Source organism: Canis lupus, chromosome 4 (assembly GCF_011100685.1).
Source record: "Canis lupus familiaris isolate Mischka breed German Shepherd chromosome 4, alternate assembly UU_Cfam_GSD_1.0, whole genome shotgun sequence".
Lineage (NCBI taxonomy): Eukaryota > Metazoa > Chordata > Mammalia > Carnivora > Canidae > Canis > Canis lupus.
Genome location: NC_049225.1, coordinates 20375270 through 20401917, shown reverse-complemented (window position 1 = coordinate 20401917; position 26648 = coordinate 20375270). Strand labels below are relative to the sequence as shown.

At 40.5% G+C, this 26648-nt stretch overlaps 1 protein-coding gene across 1 annotated transcript in view; it reads left to right on the top strand.

Moving 5' to 3' along the window:
- The first annotated feature begins 341 nt into the window (after positions 1–341).
- Positions 342–26648, top strand: part of DNA2 (DNA replication helicase/nuclease 2) — a 57854-nt gene continuing 31547 nt past the window's right edge. The window contains exons 1-7 of the mRNA XM_038534133.1: positions 342–496; positions 3113–3295; positions 4175–4358; positions 6695–6840; positions 12144–12275; positions 18771–18990; positions 25100–25217. Of these exons, the coding sequence (XP_038390061.1) occupies positions 426–496; positions 3113–3295; positions 4175–4358; positions 6695–6840; positions 12144–12275; positions 18771–18990; positions 25100–25217 (1054 nt within the window). The 5' untranslated portion in view covers positions 342–425. The remainder of the gene's footprint in view (positions 497–3112; positions 3296–4174; positions 4359–6694; positions 6841–12143; positions 12276–18770; positions 18991–25099; positions 25218–26648) is intronic.

Here is a 26648-nt window from a genome sequence, read left to right as displayed (position 1 = left end):
TCTCTGTAAAATAAAATAAAATAAATAAAAATAAAAATAAAATAAAATCTTAAATACAAAAGAGGAGAGATTGTTTCCCTCTCTCCAAAAATGGAAAAATCTGCAAGCTACAAAGGGACGCCTGGGTTTGGGCAATTGATTCTGTCCTCAGATTGTGTGAGCAAGAGCTGGCACGTCTAGAGAAAGTGCGGGAGCATGTAGTCTGGGCCAGATTCTGAAGAGTCCGCTTTCCTAACCCTAAGGCAAGGGAGCCAAGGCTGCTAACCCCACCCCTCCCGGAGGGGCCCCCTTCGCGCAGGTCACTGGGGACTACAGCGGAAGGGCGCATGCGCACAGCGCCTTACAGACGCGCGCTTCTTTTTTTCGTTGGAGCCGCTGGTTTCCCGGGTTTTACCTGACCACGGTTTGCATTTTCCGCGCCCGACATGGCGCTACTGGAAGAGCTGGGGCTGCTGAAGAAGAGTCTCGGGGGAGAGACTGAGCCGCCGGCGGAGCAGTGAGCGGAGGGATCCTGGGAGGATCCTGGGATCCTGGCGGGAGATTTGAAAGGAGGGAGCGGGAGAGGCTGCACCGCGCCTCCGGGAGCGGGGCCGGGGCGGGGGGGCGGGGGGGGGGAGACCCGGGGGGAGACCCCTGGGCGCGCGACGGGTTTCCGCAGCTGGAGTTCTCTGTGCCGCCACCCTCGGGGCCGGAGCCCGAAGACTGCTCACCCAGTAGTTGATGGTTTGCTCTTAGTGTCACTTGGCGGAATTCGGGGAGGGCCAGCACTTTAAATGCCTTCATAAAGGGAGCTTGCCGCTGCTAGGTACTTTTCTCAGTGTTTAGTTGGAGAAACTTCTCCCAGGAGAACGCTCTACTCTCGACTTGGATTAAATGGTCAGGGCAGCGTGACCCACAATTACGATGTGGAATTATTTTCAATTAATAATAATGATGCTAATTATTGTTGACGGGTCTGTGCATTTTGAGTTTTGATCAGCATTATCTTTTGCAAGATCCTTAAGGCATCCCGGCTGCCCTTGGGGAATTCATGGCCTGAGGCTTCCTGAAGTAGGTGAATGAGGCGACCCCCCCAAGTAACAGAGCCTCGGGTTGGGTGTAGAGAGGTAATGATTTTAGACTCTGTTGTACAGTCACTGACAAAGACTGTAGTCAAACTGGAAAGACTATTGTATTGAGAAACTTAATATTTTCTAGAGCCATTAGGGGCATAGGGGCATAGGGGCACCAGGGTGGCTCTGGTTGAGAGTCTGCCTTCAGCTCAGGTCGTGATCGTAGGGTTCTGGAATCAAGTCTTGCGTTGGGCTCCCGAGGGTTCTCTCTTTGCCTATGTCTCTGCCTCTCTGTGTCTCCCATGAATAAATAAAATCTCTTTTTAAAATTTATTTTATTTTTTATTCTTTTAAAAAGAGTTTGTTTATTCATGAGAGACACACAGAGAGAGAGAGAGAGAGAGAGAGAGAGAGAGAGAGGCAGAGGTAGAAGCAGGCTCCATGCAGGGAGCCTGATGCAGGACTTGATCCTGGAATTCCAGGATCATGCCCTGGGCGGAAGGCAGGTGCTAAAACCACTGAGTCACCCAGGCGTCCCAATAAATAAAATCTTTATTTTTATTTATTTATGATAGTCACAGAGAGAGAGAGAGAGAGAGGCAGAGACACAGGCAGAGGGAGAAGCAGGCTCCATGCACCGGGAGCCCGATGTGGGATTCGATTCCGGGTCTCCAGGATCGCGCCCTGGGCCAAAGGCAGGCGCCAAACTGCTGCGCCACCCAGGGATCCCCCAAATAAAATCTTTTTTAAAAAAAAGTATCCTGCATAGTTTTCAGGCAGCTAGGATCAATGTGTAAAAGTATTGTGAAGTTGACTTGCCCATTATAAGTAAGAAATTTCTGAGTTACTCAATGAAGGAATGAGCTAATATGATAGCTATTAAGCTTGCTTTTCTCTAGGTGGTAGGGGCTAGTTGATTTTCACTGAGACTTTATTTTATTTTTTAAAGATTTTTATCTATTTATTTATTCACAAGAGACAGAGAGGGGCAGAGACCCAGGCAGAGGGAGAAGCAGGCTCCACGCAGGGAGCCCCATGTGGGACTCGATTCCGGGTCTCCAGGATCAGGCCGTGGGCCAGAGGCAGACACTCAACCACTGAGCCACCTGGGCTGCCCTTCACTGAGATTTTATTTTTTTTTCAAAAATTTTTTTAATGTATTTATGATAGTCACAGAGAGAGAGAGAGAGAGAGAGAGAGAGAGGCAGAGACACAGGCAGAGGGAGAAGCAGGCTCCATGCACCGGGAGCCCGACGTGGGATTCGATCCCGGGTCTCCAGGATCGCGCCCTGGGCCAAAGGCAGGCGCCAAACCGCTGCACCACCCAGGGATCCCCACTGAGATTTTAAAGAAGGGTTTTCTTGGGATGCCTGGTTGGCTCAGAGGTTGAGCACCTGCCTTCCGCCCAGGGTGTGATCCTGGAGTTCCTGCATGAAGCCTGCTTCTCTCTCTGCCTATGTCTCTGCCTCTCTCCCTGTGTCTCTCATGAATAAATAAATAAATAAAATCTTAAAAAAAAAAAAAAAAGGATTTTCTTCATTAAATAGTAGTTTGGAGTAGATGATTTCTAAGTAGGCTTAAAGTTTAATAAAATACTGTGGTTCACAGTAGGACTTCAGCAAACCACCCACACTATGCTTTTCCCTAACAAATAGCCCTTTCATTTACTAAAAAAAATAGTGTCCAAGACATTTCCTTTTGCATGTATTTTGGGGAGGTTTGCACCAGTGGTAGAAATTTGCTATTTTATGTTTTGCAATTTATCCTTAATCCTCATGATCATGGATGTCCCACAGAGCTCCTCACTAGAACTTATACAGTATTTGGAAAAATCCATATCATAAACATGTTTTAAATGGCATTTCTTCTGGGAAGTTTTTAATCATAGGAATTCTGCTATGCCTTTACTCTCTTAATTTTTACCTATTTAGCTGATGGTCATTGTGATAAGCTTTCTAGAAAAAACACACCTAGAAAATTGAGAAGGTTTGTTTGTTGTTAAAGGAAATTGGATGGGTTCTTATTTCATGCTACAGTAGTTTTGTTTGTATATGCTTTAGATTTCAGAAGCAGACGGAAGCTTCCTTTTCTAAAACAGTTCTGAGCCGAGGAGTGGATAATCGGTACCTGGTATTAGCAGTCAGTATTGTACAGAATGAAGAAGGAAAGCATGAAAAGCACCTAATCATCACTGCTTCCCAGTCACTAGAATATAAAGAACTGTGTATCCTTAGGAATGACTGGTAATTTTCGTGTGACTGGGCACTGATCTGGCTTAAGATTACCATTTTAAAACTCCTCATATGGACTTGTGTGGATGTTGCTATAATTTAATTGTTAATAAAGGGAGAAGATATGAACTTGAACTAATACCATGTAAAAATTGTGCTTGTTACCCCAGCATTTCAAGGCCCTTATTCCAAAACTTGATTTTAATTGTCATTTGAAAATTAACTACAAAGGGCCTTATTAAATGACTACTTCTGAAATTTCCTAATACATTTTGTTTTAAGATTGTAGCTTAAAACTCATAATTGTTTTCATTAATAGCAAAATTAATTACAACATGAGAACATTCTTAAATCCTAGATTTCTCTACTCAGCAAAGTATGGTATGTGAGAGGTGAAAGGGAAATGCAGAGAAAGTGGAGGTCTAATTTTGTCTATTAGACTCTTTGTCTAGATAAAAATTATAAATATGATTTTATTCTTAACACATTGGGTTTGGCATTATGCCTCAAGACTTACAGAAGCTGTAGACATGCTATAAGTCTTAACAATGAGAGAATTATTATTGAAACAACCTAATCCATAATTGGAGCTATGTATTAACACTATTAAAGATTTGATAGCTTTTACAGTAGGTGATGCTAATACCAAGCAGTTTTCCTTTTTGATATTTAAGGAAAACCCCTGAGTATTCTCAGGTGTATTTCAAAGGTAGAAAGGAGTAGAGTGACCAGGAGTCATTCAAAAGACTACACCTTGGTATTAAATTTTTTTGAAGACCCAGAAATTTACAAATACTATTCCTTTGATAAAATATTCATTTACTTTTTGACACTTCCTTAATATGTTTAAACATAGGATTCTAAACTATGTATACTTTGCTTTATTTGTAGGTGCTCTGTACCAGTGGAGCCAGGGGACATCATTCATTTGGAGGGAGACTGCCTATCTGATACTTGGATAATAGATGAAGATTTTGGATATTTGATTCTATATCCAGACATGCTGATTTCTGGCACAAGCATAGCCAGTAGTATTAGGTGTATGAGAAGAGCTGTCCTGAGTGAAACTTTTAGGGTGAATAATTTTAACAGCTAATATTTCTACAGGGTTTTAGAGTTAGAGAGCACTTTTACACTTTTTTTTTTTAAAAAAGTAAATGCTGTGTATCTATTTTACTGTTTCCAAACATTACATTATTTTGCAAGTACATGAAAGCTGAGGATCTTTTAAAAGTATAAACATATCTTTACCATACACAATACAATTAACAGTAATTCCCTTAAATTAATATACTGCCTAGTTTATCTATAATATCTTTTTTATTTTTATTTTTTTGTGATTTTTAGAGAGAGAGAAAATCTCAAGCAGGCTCCATGCTCAGCTCATAGCCACTGACAGCTCCACCTCATGAGCCAGAGAGAGTGATCTGAGCTGAAATCCACAATCAGACACTTAACCAACTGTGCCACCAGGTGCCCCTTTAATGTCTTTTATTGAAAATATCTTTTTAGAGGTTCCTGGGTGGCTCAGTCGATTAAGTGTCTGCCTTAGGCTCAGGTCATGATCCTGGGGTCCTGGGATCGAGCCCTGTATTGGGCTCTCCACTCTGGGGAGTCTGCTTCTCTCTCTTTCCCTCTGCCCTTCTCCCCTATTCTTGCTCTCTCTCACTCACTTGTGTGCACATGTTCTCTCTCTTTCAAATAATAAAGTCCCCCAAAAATATCTTTGGGACGCTTGGGTGGCTCAGCGGTTGAACGTCCGTCTTCAGCTCAGGGCATGATCCTGGGGTCCGGGATCGAATCCCACAGTGGGCTCCCTGCGAGGAGCCAGTTTCTCCCTCTGCCTATATCTCTGCATCTTTCTGTGTGGCTCTCATGAATAAATAAATCTTTAAAATAAAAATCTTGGGATCCCTGGGTGGCGCAGCGGTTTAGTGCCTGCCTTTGGCCCAGGGTGTGATCCTGGAGACCCAGGATCGAATCCCACATCGGGCTCCTGGTGCATGGAGCCTGCTTCTCCCTCTGCCTATGTCTCTGCCTCTCTCTCTCTCTCTGTGACTATCATAAATAAATAAAAATTTAAGAAAAAAAAATAAATAAAATAAAATAAAAATCTTTACTTAGTTTGTTAGAATCAGTCAGAATCCAACAAGGTCTTTTCTTTTTATCTTTCTTTTTTTAAAAATATTTTATATATTTTATTTTTTAAAGATTTTATTTATCTGAGAGCATGGGAGGGAGAGGGAGAGAAAATTTGAAGAGAGTCCACACTGAGCACTAAGCTCATCTTGGGGCTTGATCCCATGACCGCGAGATCATGACCTGAGCAGATACCAAGAGTCAGATGCTTAGCCAACTGAGCCACCCAAGGACCCCTTAAGATTTTAACTAGTCACTAACCCCAATGTGGGGCTTGAACCCACAACTCTGAGATCAAGATTTGTGTGCTCTGACTGAGCCAGTCAGGTGCCTGCCCCCAGACAAGGTCTTTGTATTATGTTTGGTTGGTATGTCCACTAAATTTCTTTTAGTCTATATAAGTTCTGCCTTGTACTCACCCTCTTTGTTTCAGTGCCATTTGTTGATGAACCTCGGTTTCATTTGTTAAACGGTTTCTTCCTTTCAGGATATTTTTTAAGATTATATAATTTAAATGTATGTAGAAAACCAAAAATACAGCTGAGCAAAAAAAATAAAGGAAGGAGAAATACCTAAATAGACATTTTCCAGTAGTCTTAGTTGTCAATTATATTTATTTATTTGTTTGTTTATTTATGATTCTATTTATTAATGAGAGGCAGAGACACACAGGGAGATGGAGAAGCAGGCTCCATGCAGGGAGCCCGATGTGGGACTGGATCCTGGGTCTCCAGGATCACGCCCTAGGCCAAAGGCAGGCGCTAAACCACTGAGCCACCCGGGCTGCCCTATTTTTATTTTTATTTTTGATTTATTTATTTATTCATGAGAGACACTGAGAGAGAGAGGCAGAGACACAGACAGAGGGAGAAGCAGGCTCCCCTGCAGGGAGCCTGAGGTGGGACTCAATACTGGGTCTCCAGGATCACACCCTGGGCTGAAGGCAGTGCTAAACCGCTGAGCCACCCGGGCTGCCAGCTGTGGTGGTTTTGTTTGTTTATTTATTTATTAATTAAAGATTTTATTTATTTACTCATGAGAGACAGAGAGAGAGAGAGGCAGAGACATAGGCAGAGGGAGAAGCAGGCTTCATGCAGGGAGCCCGGTGTGGGACTTCATCCTGGGACTCTGGGATCATGCCCTGAGCCGAAGACTGACATTCAACCACTGAGCCACCCAGTCGTCCCTGTGGTGGTTTAATAGGATAAGTAATAAGTATGGGATCATGTCTATTAATATGTTTGAAATAAAATGTGTGATTTCTTTGAATAGAGCTCTGATCTAGCCACACGCCAAATGCTGATTGGTACGGTCCTTCATGAAGTATTTCAAAAAGCAATAAGTAATAGCTTTGCCCCAGAAAAACTACAAGAATTTGCTTTTCAAACTGTTCAAGAAATACGGCATCTCAAGGAAATGTAAGTAATTACAAGATGTACTGGAGGTACTATTTAATTATAGGACTTCTTTCCTGGAATCTATAAGGTATTGGTTTTTGGACTATTAAATATAAATCAGAGTAATACTGGAATGCAGATCTGGATTTGTAGTACCCCCTGCAGTTCTGTGAAGAGCTTCTAAAATTGCAGAATAGAAACCTTTGAGCTAAAAATAGCTGGATATTCTGTACACGTGCACAGTAGACTCTCCAGCTGCTCTCCGCGAGTGTGAAATATGTTTTGCCTTACTTCTAGAAATGTGACACACTAAATTCTATGAGTTTGGGAGTTAGATTGACCTTGTTTAAAATTCTACCTTTACCAGTTTTGGGGTTGAATAGGTTACTTGAAGATTTTGAAAAAGGTGATAATATCAATTTTGTAGACTTTTTGTGACAGTAGAGAGAATATACATAAACCCACAAATGGCTGATCGTTGGCATTTTATGAGTGACTACATGCAGAGGGGTTGGCATATTCTGCTGTTTCTGTTATGACTCCTATTGGAGACCATCTTTTTTCACAGAAATATTCTTATTAGGGGTGCTTGTGTGGCTCAGTCTGTTAAACATCTGCTTTTGGCTCAGGTCTTGATGTAGGGTCCTGGGATTGAGCCCTGCATTGGGTTCCCCGCTCAGTGGGGAGCCTGCTTCTCCCTCTGTTTCTCCCTTTCCCCCTCTCCTTGCTCATGCTTGTACTCTCACTCTCAAATACATTAATAGAATCTTTTTTTTTTTAAGATTTTATTAATTTATTTATGAGAGAGGTAGATGTAGGGAGATGCCTAAGTGACTGAGCCACCTGGGATCCCAAATAAAATCTTTTAAAAATAAAACAAAAGGCAGCCCAGTGGCGCAGCGGTTTGGCGCCTCCTGCAGCCTGGGGTGTGATCCTGGAGTCCCGGGATCGAGTCCCACATTGGGCTCCCTGCGTGGAGCCTGCTTCTCCCTCTGCCTGTGTCTCTGCCTCTCTCTCTCTCTCTCTGTGTCTATGGATAAATAAAATCTTAAAAAAAATAAAACAAAAGAAGAGTTAGATGCTTAACCGCTTAAGCCCCTCAGGTGTCCCAAGTTTTTATCTTTTTTGCTCTACCCTCTTGTTAATACCTTTAAAAGTCTAGGCTTAAAGATCCTACCTTAAGTATCTTTATAATCTCAAGAAAGGCTGTTTTTTTTTTTTTTAATTTTTTTTTATTTATTTATGATAGTTACAGAGAGAGAGAGAGGCAGAGACACAGGCAGAGGGAGAAGCAGGCTCCATGCACCGGGAGCCCGACGTGGGATTCGATCCCGGGTCTCCAGGATCGCGCCCTGGGCCAAAGGCAGGCGCCAAACCGCTGCGCCACCCAGGGATCCCTCAAGAAAGGCTGTTACATGTTGTTTTGCTGTGACTTGGCTAAAATTAAAAAGGGAGAATTTAATGCAGAAGACATTAAATAACTAGTTATAGACTATCTGCTCTGTGAAAACTAGAACACTGAGAAGAATTTACCTAAGGAGATCATGACAATGAAGAACAGCTCCAAGATCACTGGAGGAAGTTATTTAGAAAGATTACCCAATTGTGTAGTATTTTTTAAAATAATAAATTATTATTCCTAAAAAGGTTATAAATTTGTCTATACCATATTGTATATGGTATATGGTATAGAATATATGTTAAGAAGTAAGTCCTTTCTTCCCACATCTTCATCACCTAGTTCCTCTCCCCAAAGGCAACCACTGTTATCAGTTTCTTTCTCTTTCTTTCTTTCTTTCTTTCTTTCTTTCTTTCTTTCTTTCTTTCTTTCTTTCTTTCTTTCTTTTTTCTTTCTTTCTTTCTTCTTTTCTTTCTTTCTTCTTTCTTTCTTTCTTTCTTTCTTTCTTTCTTTCTTTCTTTCTTTCTTCTTTTCTTTCTTTCTTCCTTTCTTCCTTTCTTTCCTTCTTTCCTTTCTTTCCTTTCTTTCCTTTCTTTCTTGATTCTATTTACTTATTCATGGGATCCCTGGGTGGCGCAGTGGTTTACCGCCTGCCTTTAGCCCAGGTGCGCGATCCTGGAGACCCGGGATCGAATCCCACGTTGGGCTCCCGGTGCATGGAGCCTGCTTCTTCCTCTGCCTGTGTCTCTGCCTCTCTCTCTCTCTCTGTGACTATCATAAAAAAAAAAAAAAAAAAAATTTACTTATTCATGAGAGGCAGAGAGAGAGGCAGAGACAGGAGAAGTAGGCGCCATGCAAGGAGCCCAATATGGGATTCGATCCTGGGACTCCAGGATCATGCCCTGAGCCAAAGGCAGACAGTTAACTGCTGAGCCACTCAGGCGTCCCTGTTATCAGTTTCTTGTATGTTCTTTCTTAGAGATTTCAAACATTTATGTGTGACAATGTATGTGTATGTGTATATACACATATATTTTTTTGTTAGGTAAATTGTAGAATACTATGCACATTATTATGCACTTGAAGATTAAATCTTGGTGAACATTCTGTATCTGTACTTACTGAGCTGTCTCTCTTCTTCTTCTTCTTTTTTTTTTTTTTTTTTGGAGAGAGAGCTTGCAGTGGGGGTTAGGGGCAGAAAAAAAGGGAGAGAGAGAAACTTGAGCAGGCTCCACACCCAGCCCAGTGCTGAGCCTGATGCAGGGTCAGTCTCAGCTCCTAGGATCATGACCTGAGCTGATATCCAGAGTTGGACACTCAATGGACTGAGCCACCCAGGCACCCCTGAGCTGTCTTATTATTTTTTTTTAATAAATTTAATTTTATTTATTTATGAGAGACACAGAGAGAGAGAGAGGCAGAGACACAGGCAGAGGGAGAAGCAGGCTCCATGCAAGGAGCCTGATGTGGGACTTGATCCCAGTATTCCAGGATCACACCCTGGGCCGAAGGCAGGCACTCAACTGCTGAGTCACCTGGGCATCCCATTATTTTTTAATAATGGCATAATGTTTCATTATATGGATGTACTATAATTTATTTAAGTATCCCCCCTCTTAAATAAATATTTCATATTATTTATTTAAGTATTTCAATCTTTGGTTTTGTTAGCAATCCTGTAAGAAATACTTTTAGGGGCATCTGGGTGGTGCAGTTGGTTGAGCGTCCAACTCTTGATTTTGGCCCAGGTCACGATCTCGGGGTTGTGGGATCGAGCCATGTGTTGGGCTCTATGCTCAGGGTGGAGTCTGCTTGAGATTCTTTCCCTGTCCCCCTGTGGTCCTACCTCTGCACATGATTTCTCCCTCTCTCTCCTCTGCTTCTCATATAAGTAAATAAGTCTTTAAAATAAAAGAAATACCTTTATACATTCTTTATTTCATAGCTCTAGGGTGTATATCTGGGTTAAATACTTAGAATTGTTGGGCTAGGGAATATATGCACTTAAAATATTAAAAAAAACTTTTTATTTGGAAATAATTTCAAATTTAGAGAAAAGTTGCAAGGTTAGTTTAGATAATATCTATATATTCTTTCTTTTTTAATTTCTTTATATATATTTTTAAAGATTTTATTTATTTATTCATGAGAGACACACAGAGAGAGAGAGAGAGAGAGAGAGAGGCAGAGACACAGGCAGAGGGAGAAGCAGGCTCTCTATGCAAGGAGCCTGACGTGGGACTGGATCCCGGGTCTCCAGGGTCAGACCCTGGCTGAAGGTGGCACTAAACCGCTGAGCCACCCGGGCTGCCCAATATCCATATATTCTTTACTTGGATTAACCTGTTAAATAAGTGTGTGTGTGTGTGTGTGTATAGATTCTTCTTCTAATATTAAATAGTATATATCATGACATATATGATGGGCTATATACCATGAAGACACCGGCCATAGGCTGGACATCCTGGTGTGCCTTGTGGGCTCAGGAGCCTCCACTGCAGTGGGTAGAGCTGGTCTTGCTCACCTTGCTTTCAGGCTTCTTTTCCCCACACAGCCTTGTGGCTGGGGCCCGGCATGTTGGGGCCTACGTGCATGGTGTGGCATCCTGCTGCTAGCCAAGGACTTTGGCTCATTACACATTGTCACTAATGCTGACCCAGGTGTGCTCAGGGCTTATGCCCCTGAAGTAAAAGTCATGATGTATAGTACTTATTTCCTAAGAATAGGAATTCTTACATAAAATTTCTTTATGTACCCACAGTACAGTTTCAACTTTAGGAAATTTAATATTGATACAATACTTTTGTCTGATCTCCACATTTTTGTCCAATAATGTCCTTTATAGCATTTTTTTCCTTCCAGGACAGGATCCAGTTTGGGTACATCTAAAATTTTGAGAGTGAAAAAAATAAAATAAAATAAAATAAAATAAAATAAAATAAAATAAAATAAAATAAAATTTTGAGAGTGGCCTGACTGGTTCAGTTAGAAAAGCATGCAACTCTTGATCTTGGGGTTGTGAGTTTGAGCCCTATGTTGGGTGAAGAGATTACTTAAATCAATGCAACTTAAAAAAAAGAAAAAGAAATAACATTTTGATAATTATTGTCAAATTACTCTGATAGGCATTGTCCCAATTTATATTTTTGCAATGTATGAATCCTTGTTTTCTCACATCCTTACCTACATCTTCTTTTATCAACTGGAAACAGCCAGATTTCAAGCAGCCTTTTGCAAGGATAGCTTTGCCTCTGGTAGTCTATGTGATCATTTGGGGCTTTCTGGTATTAGCAGTTGCTCCCTTGGGACGCCTGGGTGGCTTAGTGGTTTGGCACCTGCCTTCAGCCCAGGGTGTGATCCTGGAGTCCTGGAATCGAGTCCCACATCAGGCCTCCTGCATGGAGCATGCTTCTCCCTCTGCCTATGTCTCTGCCCCTCTCTCTTTCTGTGGCTCTCATGAATAAATGGATAAAATCTTAAAAAAAAAAAAGCAGTTGCTCCCCTGAGGAATTTCATCTTCTCTTTCAGCTTGAGGTTGCTACTGTGCTCAGGAGAAACAACCTTGGCAGAACTAGAGTTGCTAATTTTGTCTTCTCTGCTGAACCAGTTCTTTAGGAGAACTGATAGGGCTGTGCTCTCTTCCATTTTAATACTGAATAATATTCCATTGTATGTGTACCCCATATTTATAAAAATGATTTTATTTATTTTTTTAGTAAACTCTGTCCCCAATATGGGGCTCAAACTTACGACACCAAGATCAAGAGTTGCATGCTCCACTGACTGAGCCAGCCAGGTGCCCCATGTATACATCATATTTTACGTCCATTGATTACTTAATGGGTAACTTGTTTGTTTGGATGTTTTGGTCCTTATTTACTTTTTTCATATTTGTGCTTTCTTGTTTCATCTCTTGTTTTGGCAGGTATCGCTTAAATTTGAATCAAGAGGAGGTAAAACAAGAAGTAGAAGAGTATCTTCCTTCATTTTCTAAATGGGCCGGAGATTTTATGCATCAATACACTTCAAGTGACTTCCCAAAGATGCAGCTCTCTCTGTAAGAAACTTATTTTGTTTATATGGTGTTCATATGTTCAGATCAGGATTTTATTCTGTACGTGCAGTTAAAGCTTTTTAAAGGTCGAGTTAGTAAAATTAGCTTTTTTTGGCTTATAGTCCTGAGTGTCTTTCTAGAACAAAAAAAGAATAGAAATTCTATTTTCATTATACTAAAATATTCTGATTTTTGTATATCAGTGTTTTTTAAGATTTCTTTTGGGGATGCCTGGGTGGCTCAGTGGTTGAGTGTCTGAGCCTGCCTTTGGCTCAGGGCGTGATCCTGGAGTTCTGGGATCGAGTCCCACGTTGGGCTCCCCATAGGGAGCCTCCTTCTCCCTCTGCCTGTGTCTTTGCCTCTCTCTCTCTCTGTCTCATGAATAAATAAATAAATAATCTTAAAAAAATAAAAAAGAACTGATAGTTTTTGAATTGGATATGGAGTGTGAGGGAAAGAATAGTCAGCAGTGATTCCAAGAGACAAAATGTGATAAGAAGGTATCAAGAGAGAATGGTAGTGGAGGATTTGGAGACCGAGAGGTAGACAGCTGTACTGAGAAGTTGTTCTATGAGGGGCATGTAGAATGGATTGGTAGCCAGAGGCTTATGTGGGGCTAAGAGAGGCTTGTTGTTGTTTTAAAGATGGGAGATAAGGCAGCCTGGGTGGCTCAGTGGTTTAGCGCCACCTTGGGCCCAGGGCATGATCCTGGAGACCCGAGATCGAGTCCCATGTCGGGCTCCCTGCATGGAGCCTGCTTCTCTCTCTGCCTGTGTCTCTGCCTCTTTCTCTCTCTCTGTGTGTCTCTCATAAATAAATAAAATCTTAAAAAAAAAATGAGGATGGGAGATATAGTGAGTTCATATGCCAATGGGGAGAATTCCATAGAGAGAGGACAATTCATCCTGAGGGATGAGAGGTCAGCTATGTCTTGAGCGCTGGAGGACGAATGAGGGCATGTAAGTGGAAGGGTTGACATATGGGACAGTTATTTCTTGGCGTTAAAGTCTCAGAAATGGGGGGAATCCCTGGGTGGCTCAGCAGTTTAGTGCCTGCCTTTGGCCCAAGGTGTGATCCTGGAGTCCCGGGATTGAGTCCTGCGTTGGGCTCCCTGCATGGAGCCTGCTTCTCCCTCTACCTGTGTCTCTGCCTCTCTCTCTCTCTCTCTCATAAATAAATAAATAAATAAATAAATAAATAAATAAATAAAGTCTCAGAAATAGTCTGTTTCATCAGAAATATTTGGAAATTAAAAAAAAAGTGGAAATTTTACAACCTTTTACATACTGCTGGAATTCTCTGAGAATTTTGTAATCATTTTAGAAGGTTGCTATCATTAAGTGACCTGTATCGAGATTTCAATTATTTTTATTTAATTATTATTATTTATAATTCAATGACTTTCATTGTATTTGTAGAGTTGTGTAACCATCACTACAATCAGTTTGTCAGGATTTCGATACACATTTTAATAATAGTAGTAGTAAAAAAATGAGGCTTATCTTGCTGTTCGAATTGGGTTTATTTTTCATATTCTTTTTTTCTGTGATGGTCTTAAATTTACCAGTAGCTCTCTCCCTTAAGGAAGAAAAAAAGCTGTAATAAATGGGTTAAATTTAGAAAATCTGCTTTCTTTGGAGCAGATTGCCTCTGTCTAGAGGAGTGGGTGGGTCTCGGTGCCTTAGTCTTCACTGTGATAAACAGATATGTGTTTATTAAGTAGTCATTTTTTTCCTGATTTCTTTCATTGTTTTGTAGTATTTCTGTCATTCTAGTCTCTACTGATTATCTGTAATAATTACAGACTTAATTTTTGTTTTCTGTTGTTCCTAATTATTTCTTTATACTTTGTTACTGTCCCTCAGTATGCACCTTTCTATTTCTTATTATTTACTTTGGAGTTATTTAAATTTGCTTGAGAATTAAAGTTGTAGTGGATATCCTTTTTCCTTTTTTCAGATACTAGCTTTTCTTTTACTGTTTAATTGTTTTAGCATGTTTTCTGCGTGTTTTTTCTTTTGGTTAAATTTTATTTATTTATTTACTTATTTATTTATTTATTTATTTATTTATTTATTTATTTATTTATTTATTTATATTTTATTTTATTTATCACAGAGAGAGAGAGGGAGAAAGAGGCAGAGACACAGGCAGAGGGAGAAGCAGGCTCCATGCACCGGGAGCCCGATGTGGGATTCGATTCCGGGTCTCCAGGATCACGCCCTGGGCCAAAGGCAGGCGCCAAACCACTGCGCCACCCAGGGATCCCATATTTATTTATGTTTTAAAAGATTTTATTTATTTATTTATGAGAGACACACAGAGAGGCAGAATACAGGCAGAGGGAGAAGCAGGCTTCATGCAGGGAGCTGTTCGCGGGATTCGATCCCCAGACTCTGGGATCACTCCCCGAGCCAAAGGCAGGCACTCAACCGCTGAGCCACCCAGGTGTCCCCTCAAAGGGATTTTTGAGATCAACTCCTAGATTTCAAATAAGGAGATTGAGGTCCAGTGAGTGGTGTGACTTACCAGGTTTTATATCAAAAATCAGTGGTGGAGCTAAGTCTACAGTAAAGATTCTTTTTGTTTTGTTGTTAAAGATTTCATTTATTTATTCATAAGGACAGAGAGAGGCAGAAGGAGGAACAGGCTTCATGTGAGAAGACCAAGAACCCCAGGATCATGCTCTGAGCCAAAGGCAAATGCTCAACCACTGAGCCACCCAGGCACCCTACAGTAAAGGTTCTTTTTATTTATTTATTTTTTTTTAAGATTTATTTATTTATTCATGAGAGACACACACACACACACGGAGGCAGAGACATAGGCAGAAGGAGAGGCAGGCTCTTCACAGGAGCCCGATGTGGGACTTGATCCTGGATCCCAGAATCATGCCCTGAGTGGAAGGCAGCCGCTCAACCTGAGCCACCCAGGTGTCCCTACAGTAAAGATTCTTGATTCCCAGACCAGTGTTCTCATCTCTGTATCTTGGTGTAAGATTACTTTTGTTTCGTTTATTTCCAATGGAATCTTTTATGTTTGTTTGTGAAGGAAGCGCTCCTCTGTATTTTAGCTTGTGTCATTTTCACAGCAGTTTATAGCCAGTGTTTTTAAAAAAAAACAAACAGCAAAACTTTAGCACATTTGAAGAAACAACCTTCTCACCCATAGGTAGTAAGTATATATTTTCTTCATCTTCATGATATCATATTCTCCATCAGGTAGTTCTTTTTTTTTTTTTAAAGATTTTATTTATTTACTCATGAGAGACGCACACACACAGAGAGAGGCAGAGATACAGGCAGAGGGAGAAGCAGGCTGCATGCAGGGAGCCTGACATGGAACTTGATCCTGGGTCCCCAAGTTCATGCCCTGGCTGAAGGTGGTGCTAAACCACTGAGCCATCCGGGCTGCCCCATCAGGTGGTTCTTGAAGGAGTTTTACAGCATTATGTTGATTAAAATCATAATAGTTAAATTGAAATACTGTCATTTATTCCACAGATGTAAGTCTAAAGTCACATTATTTCATTTTCTAGGGGAATAAATTTTAGTAGCAAAGTTCAATTTCATTATCTTCTATTAAATATACATGTGACATTTTATGAATAATAAAGTTTGCTTTATTTCATGGGAGCATATTTGAATATGTAACATGATTAGATAACATTTGGGGAGAGAAGACAGAATAATATTTAAGAAATTTCAGATAGGGGATCCCTGGGTGGTGCAGCGGTTTAGCGCCTGCCTTTGGCTCAGGGCGCGATCCTGGAGACCTGGGATCGAATCCCACATCGGGCTCCCGGTGCATGGGGCCTGCTTCTCCCTCTGCCTGTGTCTCTGCCTCTCTCTCTCTCTGTGTGTGACTATCATAAATAAAAATTAAAAAAGAAAAAAAAAAGAAATTTCAGATAAAAAAAAAAAGAAATTTCAGATGAGTTGTAGCTTCCCTGAATTCCTCTGTTGTCTTCTTCAAAGATTGCAGAAGTATACGTATATTCCTGGAGATTATATTTGTTTTTTTTTTTTTTTTTTTTTTTTTTTTTTTTATTTATGATAGTCACACACAGAGAGAGAGAGGCAGAGACACAGGCAGAGGGAGAAGCAGGCTCCATGCACCGGGAGCCCGACGTGGGATTCAATCCCGGGTCTCCAGGATCGCGCCCTGGGCCAAAGGCAGGCGCCAAACCGCTGCGCCACCCAGGGATCCCCTGGAGATTATATTTGAAGCATCCTGAAATGGTTAAAAAAAATTACTGAAGATATGATTTTTTTCTTTTATTTATTTTTATTTATTTATTTTTTAATTTTTATTTATGATAGTCACAGAGAGAGAGAGAGAGAGGCAGAGGGAGAAGCAGGCTCCATGCACTGGGAGCCCAATGTGGGATTCGATCCCAGGTCTCCAGGATCGTGCCCTGGGCCAAAGGCAGGCGCCAAACCGCTGCGCCACTCAGGGATCCCGATTTTTTCTTTTAGAAAATATTCTCATTTGTTAAGAAATAGCTGTTGATCTAAATAACGTGAAACTAGCAAACCAAGGTCAACTAAATCGTGTTCTGAGAGAATTCTTATACTTTTTAAATCTTGATTTTTATGATATAAAATCCATTTTATTACTAGAAAATTTATCTTTTTCATGTAAGATTTCTATTAGATTTAGTATATTATCTGGCTTTGAGTCTAGAATAGAATTAATAAAAGTTAGCACTTATCTGACTTTTCTCCTGCAGAATAACTTACTTCTCAGGGAATGAGTACATCTTAGATAGAAGTATAAGAGGCTTTAAAAGTTATTTTCAGGGCAGCCTGGGTGGCTCAGCGGTTTAGTGCCGCCTTCAGCCCAGGTCGTGATCCTGGAGACCCAGGATTGAGTCCCACGTCGGGCTCCCTGCATGGAGCCTGCTTCTCCCTCTGCCTGTGTCTCTGCCTCTCTCTCTCTCTGTGTGTGTGTGTGTGTCTCTGTGTCTCTAATGAATAAATAAATAAAATCTTTAAAAAAAATAATAATAAAAGTTATTTTCAGGGGCACCTGGGTGGCTCAGTTGGTTAAGCAGCGGCTTCCTTTGGCTTAGGTCATGATCCCAGGGTCTTGGGATCGAGCCCCGCGTTGGGCTTCCTGCTCAGCAGGGAACCTCCTTCTCCCTCTGCCCTTCCCCCTGTTTGTGCTCTCTCTTTCTATCTTTCTCAAATAAATAAATAAATCCTTTAAGAAACGTTATTTTCATCTCCTTATTCCTTTGATATTTATATATTTCTTTTTTCCCATCCTTTCTCTGCTCTTGGTTATTTAACAGTTAAGATAGTATTTATTTATTTATTTATTTATTCATGATAGTCACACACAGAGATCGAGAGAGAGAGAGGCAGAGACACAGGCGGAGGGAGAAGCAGGCTCCATGCACCGGGAGCCCGACGTGGGATTCGATCCTAGGTCTCCAGGATCACGCCTTGGGCCAAAGGCAGGCGCCAAACCGCTGCGCCACCCAGGGATCCCAACAGTTAAGATAGTAAAGTCAGAATCTCCTTAATACAAAAAACAATGCCGAGTACTTAGTTTTAAATATTGGTAGTGGCAGAAATGGATTCATTTAATGATTAAGAAAACAGTGAGGAAATGTTGAGCACAAGAAGTCCTTTGAAGATTGTCACAAGGAGTGTAGGAGTGAAGGGTTGATAATCAAGCCTCACATTGCATAGGTGATGGGGAAAGACAGCTCATTCTTACTCAGTTTAATATGGTGTTGATGAAGGAATGCATTCCTTGCCACCTTGGATACAACCACATGCAAACCATTTTATATTAATCACTGTAATCATTGTATACCAGCATATTCAGATTGGTATTATAGCTTCAGTAGTTCAAATAGTGAGAGTTTTGTAGTAATCTAGACCTGAGGAAATAAAGGCCTGAGTTAGGAAGATTGTAGTAGGAGTGAATTGAAAAGGATAGATGGGAAGTATTAAGATTTATATTACATGAGTTACAGGCTCTAGGACAGTGGTTCTCTATCTTGAGCATGCATCAGAATCACTTGTAGAGTGATTTGTAAAACAAATTGCTGGGCTTCACCTGCAGAGCTTTTGACTGAGTAGGTCTAGAGTAGAACCTGAGAATTTGCTGTTATTACAAGTTCCCAGGCTATGCTGATGCTGCTCCCATAGGCACCACACTTTGAGAATCACTGCTGTAAGGGTATGTTCATGGTTTCCCATCCCCACATTTTCTGTGTGTAATAGAATCAATACCAGCATTTGAGAAACATGCTAAGTATTCTTTTTTTTTTTTTTCAAGATTTTAAAAATTTATTCATGAGAGACACAGAGAGAGGCAGAGACATAGGCAGGAGCAGGCTCCTGGTGGAGAGCCCAGTGCGAGACTCAGTCCCAGGAACCCAGGATCACGCCCTGAGCCAAAGGCAGACACTCAACCCCTGAGCTAGTCAGGTGCCTGTATGCTAAGTGTTCTAATGAAGTATTTTTGTGTTTCAATTTTTAGGCCAAGTGATGGTAATAACAATAATTCAACATGTAATATTGAAGTCATAAACTCATTGGATATTGAAGAAAGCATTTGGTCCCCTAGGTTTGGATTGAAAGGCAAAATAGATGTCACAGTTGGTGTGAAAATACATCGAGGATATAAAACGAAATATAAGATAATGCCATTGGAACTTAAAACTGGCAAAGAATTAAATTCTATTGAGCACCGTAGTCAGGTAGGTATAAGTCTTAATAAGAAAATTGTCTGAATATTTGGTATACTTAAAAATGTAGGTTTGCTTTATATATTTTGGTTCAATTTGGGTAATTTTTATTTAAGTTTCATATAGTAGTTCTCAATTTGGGATGTATCTAGAGTACCCAAATTTGCTTGTAAGTGTATACATGGCTACAGCAGAAAGTTTTCTCTAGCAAAGAATTACAACAGCTGAATTTGTAAGCCAGTTTTGCCAAGTTTATGCTGCCAAACTACTAAACAGATTCTCCTAAAAAAACGAATTCCTTGGTGATAAAAGTTGCAGAAACCAAGTGTATTTGGAGACTTATTTATTTATGCATTTATTTATTTATTTTAAAGACTTTATTCATTTATTCATGAAAGAGAGGCAGAGATACAGGCAGAGAGAGAAGCAGGCTCCCTGCGAGGAGCTCAATGCAGGACTCAATCCTGGATCCTAGGATCACGTCTTGAGCCAAAGGCAGATGCCCAACTACTAAGCCACCCAGGGGTCCCTATTTGGAGATTTATTTATTTACTTAAAGATTTTATTTATTCATGAGAGACGCAGAATGAGGTAGAGACATAGGCTGAGGGAGAAGCAGCCTCCCTTTCAGGAGCCTGATTGGGACTTGATCCCAGGACCCCTGGATCACAACCTGAGCCAATGGCAGATGCTCAACTACTGAGCCACCCAAGTGCCCCTGTATTTGGAAATTTAATTCATGTTAGCCTATTAAAGGTTATGAGAAATCAGAGTAAATAGATTTGTTTTAGGTATGTTTAAAGCATTTCCAGCATTTCCTAAGCTTAATTTACTATGGAGCTATTGTTTTCATGTAACATCTAACATAGGATACTCTTAAGAAACATTAGTCTGCATCCATTCTTTTATTTTTTACTTTTAATCTGATTTTTATGATTATTATCTAAAACAAAATATATAGGGCAGCCCGGGTGGCTCAGTGGTTTAGCGCTGCCTTCAGCCCAATTTTTTCTTCAAAAAAAAAAAAAAAATTCAAACAAAACAAAACAAATTTCCTTTTTCCCTTGGAATCTCACACATTATTTCAGATTTTTTTTTGAGGTTCAACAGATTTTTGTTTTAAGATTTTATTTTTTATTTTATTTTATTTTGTTTTAAGATTTTATTTATTTATTCATGAGAGACAGAAACAGAGGCAGAGACACAGGCAGAGGGAGAAGCAGGCTCCATGCAGGGAGCCTGATGTGGGACTCGATCCTGGAACTCTGGGATCATGCTCTGAGCCGAAGGCAGATGCTCAACTGCTGAGCCATCCAGGCATCCCCCCCCCTTTTTTTAAGCTTTTATTCATTTATTCATGAGAGGCACACACAGAGAGAGGCAGAGACACAGGCAACTTCAACAGATTTTATATAAAGTAATATTTGGATTCAGAATACCAAATTATATAATCCCAACACCAAAGGTTCTCATGCAGGCTTTTCTGTTTGGGAATTGATGTTTCTCCTCTTATTGGGTTTTACAGATATTAGAGGTGGAGGAAAAAATAGGCTTCTGCAATTAGAAGACTCGAGCTTTTCACTTTGGTAATACAGAAATGGCTAAAATGATGAAGTAAAGATTTAGCTAGGTTAAAGCCTTGGGACGCCTAGGTGGCTCAGCGGTTGAGCATATGCCTTTGGCTTAGAGCATGATCCTGGTCCAGGATCAAGTCCCACATCAGGCTCCCTGCATGGAGCCTGTTTCTCTCTCTGCCTGTGTCTCTGCCTCTCTCTCTGTGTCTCTCATGAATAAATAAATCTTAAAAAGTAAGTAAATAAGCCTTCTTGAGGAAGGAAAATCATTCATACAAGAAAAGTTGTTTTTGAAGTCAAAGATTTGAAGAAATGTACTCTATAGGAGACTGAAAACTTTACTTTTTTTTTAATGACAAGTTTCACAAGCACTGCTGTTTTTTTTTTTTAAATTGAAGTATAGTTGGTATGCAATGTTGTATTAGTTTCAGGCGTACAGTAATTGAGAACTTCATTATGTTATGCAATGTTTACCACAAGTGTAGCTACCATCAGTCACCATACACTGCTATTATAGTGCTATTGACTGTATTTCTTAGGCTGTACCTTTTATCTCCATGACTTATTCATTCCATAACTGGAAACCTGTATCTCCCACTCCCCTTTAGCCATTTTGCCCATCTCTTTACCTCTTTCTGCATTTTGTTTGTTCATTTGTTTTGTTTTTAGATCTATGTATAAGGGAAATCGTATGGTATTTGTCTTTCTGCGTCTGACTTATTTTACCATAAGACCTCTAGGTCCATCCATGGTGTGACACATGGCAAGATCTCATTTGTTTTTAAAGATTTTATTTATTTATTCATAAGAGACAGAAAGAGAGAGAGAGAGAGAGTCAGAGACACAGGCAGAGGGAGAAGCAGGCTCCATGCAGGGAGCCCAACGTGGGACTGGATCCTGGGTCTCCAGGATTAGGCCCTGGGCTGAAGGTGGCGCCAAACCGCTGAGCCACCCGGGCTGCCCAAGATCTCATTTTTTATGTCTGAGTAGTATTCCATTATATATAAACACCACATCTTCTTTATCTATTCATCTATCAGTGGACACTTAATTGAATTTAAATTTTTTAAAAAGGAAAAAATAAAAAAAGTGGACACGTAAGTTGTTTCCATATCTTGGCTATTGTATATAATGCTGCACTAAACATAGCGGTGCATATATTTTTTTCAAATTAATGTTTTTGCATTCTGTGGGTAAATACCTAGTAGTGGAATTACTGGATTGTATATTATTTCTATTTTTAATTTTTTGCGGGACTTCTGTGCTGTTTTCTGCAATGACTGTACCAATTTACATTCCCACCAACAGTGTTCCTTTTTCTCCATATCCTTGTGAACACTTGTTATTTCTTGTCTTTGTGATTCTAGCCATTTTGACAGATGTAAGATGATACCTTATTGTGGTTTTGATTTGCATTTTCCTGACACTGAGCATTTTTTAATGTGTCTGTTGGCCATCTATAGGTCTTCTATAGAAAAATGTCTCTTCAGGATCTCTGCCCATTTAAAAAAATTTTTTTTTAATTTATTTATGATAGTCACAGAGAGAGAGAGAGCGAGAGGCAGAGACACAGGCAGAGGGAGAAACAGGCTCCATGCACTGGGAGCCCGACGCGGGATTTGATCCTGGGTCTCCAGGATCGCGCCCTGGGCCAAAGGCAGGCGCTAAACCGCTGCGCCACCCGGGGATCCCTCTCTGCCCATTTTTAATCAGATTATTTGCTTTTTTGGGTTGAGTTAAGTTCTTTTTTTTTTTTTTTTTTTAAGATTTATTTATTTATTCATGAGAGACACAGAGAGAGAGGGGCAGAGACACAGAGGGAGAAGCAGGCTCCCCTTAGGGAGCCCGATGTGGGACTGGATCTTGGATCCCAGGATTATGCCCTGAGCCAAAGGCAGATGCGCAACTGCTGAGCCATCCAGGCGTCCCTATAAGTTATTTATATATTTTGAATATTACCTTTTTTGGGATATATAATTTGCAGATACCTTCTCTCATTCAGTAGGTTGCTTTTTCATTTTGTTGATTTTTTTTTAAGATATTATTTATTCATGAGAGACAGAGAGAGAGACAGAGGGAGAGGTAGAGCCAGAGGGAGAAGCAGGCTCCATGCAGGTAGCCTGATGTGGGACTCGATATTGGGACTCTGGGATCATGCCCAGAGCTGAAGGCAGACGCTTAACTGCTGAGCCACCCAGGCTCAACCCCTGTTGATGGTTTTCTTTGCTGTGTAAAAGCTTTTTATTTTGGTAAAGTCCTAGTAGTTTATTTTTGACAAATACTACTATTTTTGATAGGAACAAAAGAACAAAAATCAATAAATTTGTTTTATTTTTGGTTTTTATAAGCCTATCTTGGGCACTTAATGATGAATTTATAGATAAAATTAATATATATGCTGCAGATAATGCTATATTAAATTGGATTAATTTATTTAGTTAAAGATATTACTTTAAGTAATCTCTATAGTCTTTACGATCCTGAGATCAAGAGTTACATGCTTTATCTACTGAGCCAGCCAGGTGCCCCATTACATTTTAAATATAGCTTAGAAAACAATAATCTGGGCAGCCCGGGTGGCTCAGTGGTTTGGCACTGCCTTCAGCCCAGGGCCTGATCCTGGAAACCTGGGATCGAGTCCCATGTCGGGCTCCCTGCATGGAGCCTGCTTCTCCTTCTCCCTCTGCCTGTGTCCCTGCCTCTCTCTCTGTTGTGTCTCTCATGAATAAATAAATAAAATCTTTAAAAAAAAGAAAACAAGAATCTTGTTATAAGTTGACCTACCTAGGCATGTTAATTATAATGACTAGTCTTGGTATTTATGATTTTATGACTTATTTATTTATTTGAGAGAGAGCATGAGCGAGGATGGAGGGGGGAGGAGGGTAAGATTGGGCTAAGCAGGCTCACTACTTGATGCAGGGCTCCATCCCAGGACCCTGAGATCATGACCTGAACAAATGGCAGACACTTAACTGACTGAGCTACCAGACGCCCCTGGAATTTTATGGTTTAAAAACATAAATCAGGGGCATCTGGGTGGCTCAGTTGTTGGTTAAGCTACCAGCTCTTGATCTCTGCTCAAGTCTTAATCTCCGGGTCCTGAGTTCAAGCCCCATATTGGGCTCCACGCTGGGTGTGGAGCCTATTAAAAACCAACCAAAGACATAAATCATTCAACATTTTAATCTTGGAATTCTCTTGGAAAGCATATTATCTTGTTTGTAGGTTGTATACGACTAAATGACTTGCTGTTGTTGCTATGGTGTTTTCATGAACTATAAAGCAGCTGTTTCTAACTTGTCTTAGGTGGTTTCTCTGGAGAGCACCACATACATTTAACGCAGTTAATAGTGACTCATGCTCTGCAAAACCAGTGAACTCTGTAAAGTTAACCTCATTTAGTTTAGTTTAGTAACTATGACAACTATAACTATATTATTTATATTATTTATAATATGCATTTTAGCATTTAGTTCACTTATTTAATCAATTTTTTAAAAAGATTTTATTTATTTATTTGAGGGAGAGATAATGAGAGAGCAAGAGCAGGGGTGGTGGGGAGGAAGGGCAAGGGAGAGGGAGAAGCAGGCTTCCCACTGAGTAGGGAGCCTGATGCTGGCCTTGATCCCAGGACCCTGACATCACGACCTGAGCTGAAGGCAGATGCTTAATGGACTGAACCACTCAGATGCTCCTAATTCACTTATTTTAAACAGGGAAAATAGTGGTTTTTTTTTTTTTTCTAAAGATTTTATTTATTCATCACACACACACACACACACACACACACACACACAGGCGGAGACATAGGCAGAGGGAGAAGCAGGCTCCATGCAAGGGGCCCGATGTGGGACCCGATCCCGGGACTCCAAGATCACGCCCTGGGCCAAAGGTAGGCGCTAAACTGAGCCACCCAGGCATCCTGAAAATAGTGTGTAAAGACTGTTAACTTCACAATGTAAAATATAGTTCGGTTAATTTTCCTCTTTAATTTATTGGAAACCTAAATATTTACTATCTAAGAAAAATTCTATCTATTTCTTCTTTGTGTAAAATTGACAAGCATAAACTGTTCATGTTGTAGAAGTTAAGTATTTGTCATGGAATTATTGTATTACCTCTGCTAATTTGCTTTATGTTATTTTTAAAATGGAAATAACTGACGTTTTTATTTTTTTTAATTTTTATTTATTTATTATTTTTTAAAGATTTATTTATTCATTTTTAGAGATAATGAGAGAGCAGAGAAAGTATGAGTGTGTGCATGTGTGTTGCGAGGAGGGGGTAGGGGTAGAGGGGGAGAATCAAGCAGACTCCCTGATGAGCAAGGAGCTGGTCATGAAGCTGGATCCCATAACCCGTGAGATCATGACCTGAGTCAAAACCCACAGTTGGATACTGACCCAACACCCAGGCACCCTGACTTTTTGATTTTAAAATTATAGTTATGAAAAAAAAATTATAGTTATGTGTTGATTGCTGACCACATATGCACACATGAAAGTTAAAGTTTTTATTTGACAAAACATACAGTGTTTTCACAGCTTGTTTTGTATACACTGCTGAGCCAAGAGAGGAGAGCTGACCCAGAAGCCGGCCTGCTCCTTTACCTCAAGACTGGCAACATGTACCCTGTGCCTGCCAACCATCTTGATAAAAGAGGTAGAATTGTTTTTTCTCAATTTACTTCCCTGGATTTTATTTGTTTGGTTTTTCCTTTAACCTTTAGTAATCAGGTATATATACCTGAAAATCATTCACTGTATTTGCTAGGCCTAAAATAGGTTATAATGTGTGGTTGTGGTTTTATTTATTTGCTTTTTTGCTTATTTATGTATTTTTAGTTGTATTTTTTATTTTTTTATTTTTTTAAATATTTTATTTATTTATTCATGAGAGACACACAGAAAGAGGCAGAGACACAGGCAGAGGGAGAAGGCTCCATGCAGGTAGCCTGACTTGGGACTCGATCCCGGGTCTCCAGGATCACGCCCTGGGCTGAAGGTGGCGCTAAACCACTGAGCCACCCTGGCTGCCCTAGTTGTATTTTTTTTCTATTTTTATTTTTTTTATAATAAATTTATTTTTTATTGGTGTTCAATTTACCAACATACAGAATAACACCCAGTGCTCATCCCATCAAGTGCCCCCCCCCCCCCAGTGCCCGTCACCCATCACCCCCACACCCCGCCCTCCTCCCCTTCCACCACCCCTAGTTCGTTTCCCAGAGTTAGGAGTCTTTATGTTGTGTCTCCCTTTCTGATATTTCCCGCACATTTCTTCTCCCTTCCCTTATATTCCCTTTCACTATTATGTATATTCCCCAAATGAATGAGACCATATAATGTTTGTCCTTCTCCGACTGACTTACTTCACTCAGCATAATACCTTCCAGTTCCATCCACATTGAAGCAAATGGTGGGTATTTGTTATTTCTATGGCTGAGTAATATTCCATTGTATACATAAACCACATTTCTTTATCCATTCATCTTTCGATGGACACCAAGGCTCCTTCCACAGTTTGGCTATTGTGGACATTGCTGCTATAAACATCGGGGTGCAGGTGTCCCGGCGTTTCATTGCATCTGTATCTTTGGGGTAAATCCCCAACAGTGCAATTGCTGGGTCGTAGGGCAGGTCTATTTTTAACTCTTTGAGGAACCTCCACACAGTTTTCCAGAGTGGCTACACCAGTTCACATTCCCACCAACAGTGTAAGTGGGTTCCCTTTTCTCCACATCCTCTCCAACATTTGTGGTTTCCTGCCTTGTTAATTTTCCCCATTCTCACTGGTGTGAGGTGGTATCTCATTGTGGTTTTTTTTTTTTTTTTTTTTTTTTTTTTTTGATAGTCAGAGAGAGAAAGAGAGAGAGGCAGAGACATAGGCAGAGGGAGAAGCAGGCTCCATGCACCGGAAGCCCGATGTGGCATTCGATCCCGGGTCTCCAGGATCGCGCCCTGGGCCAAAGGCAGGCGCCAAACCGCTGCGCCACCCAGGGATCCCCTCATTGTGGTTTTGATTTGTATTTCCCTGATGGCAAGTGATGCAGAGCATTTTCTCATGTGCATGTTGGCCATGTCTATGTCTTCC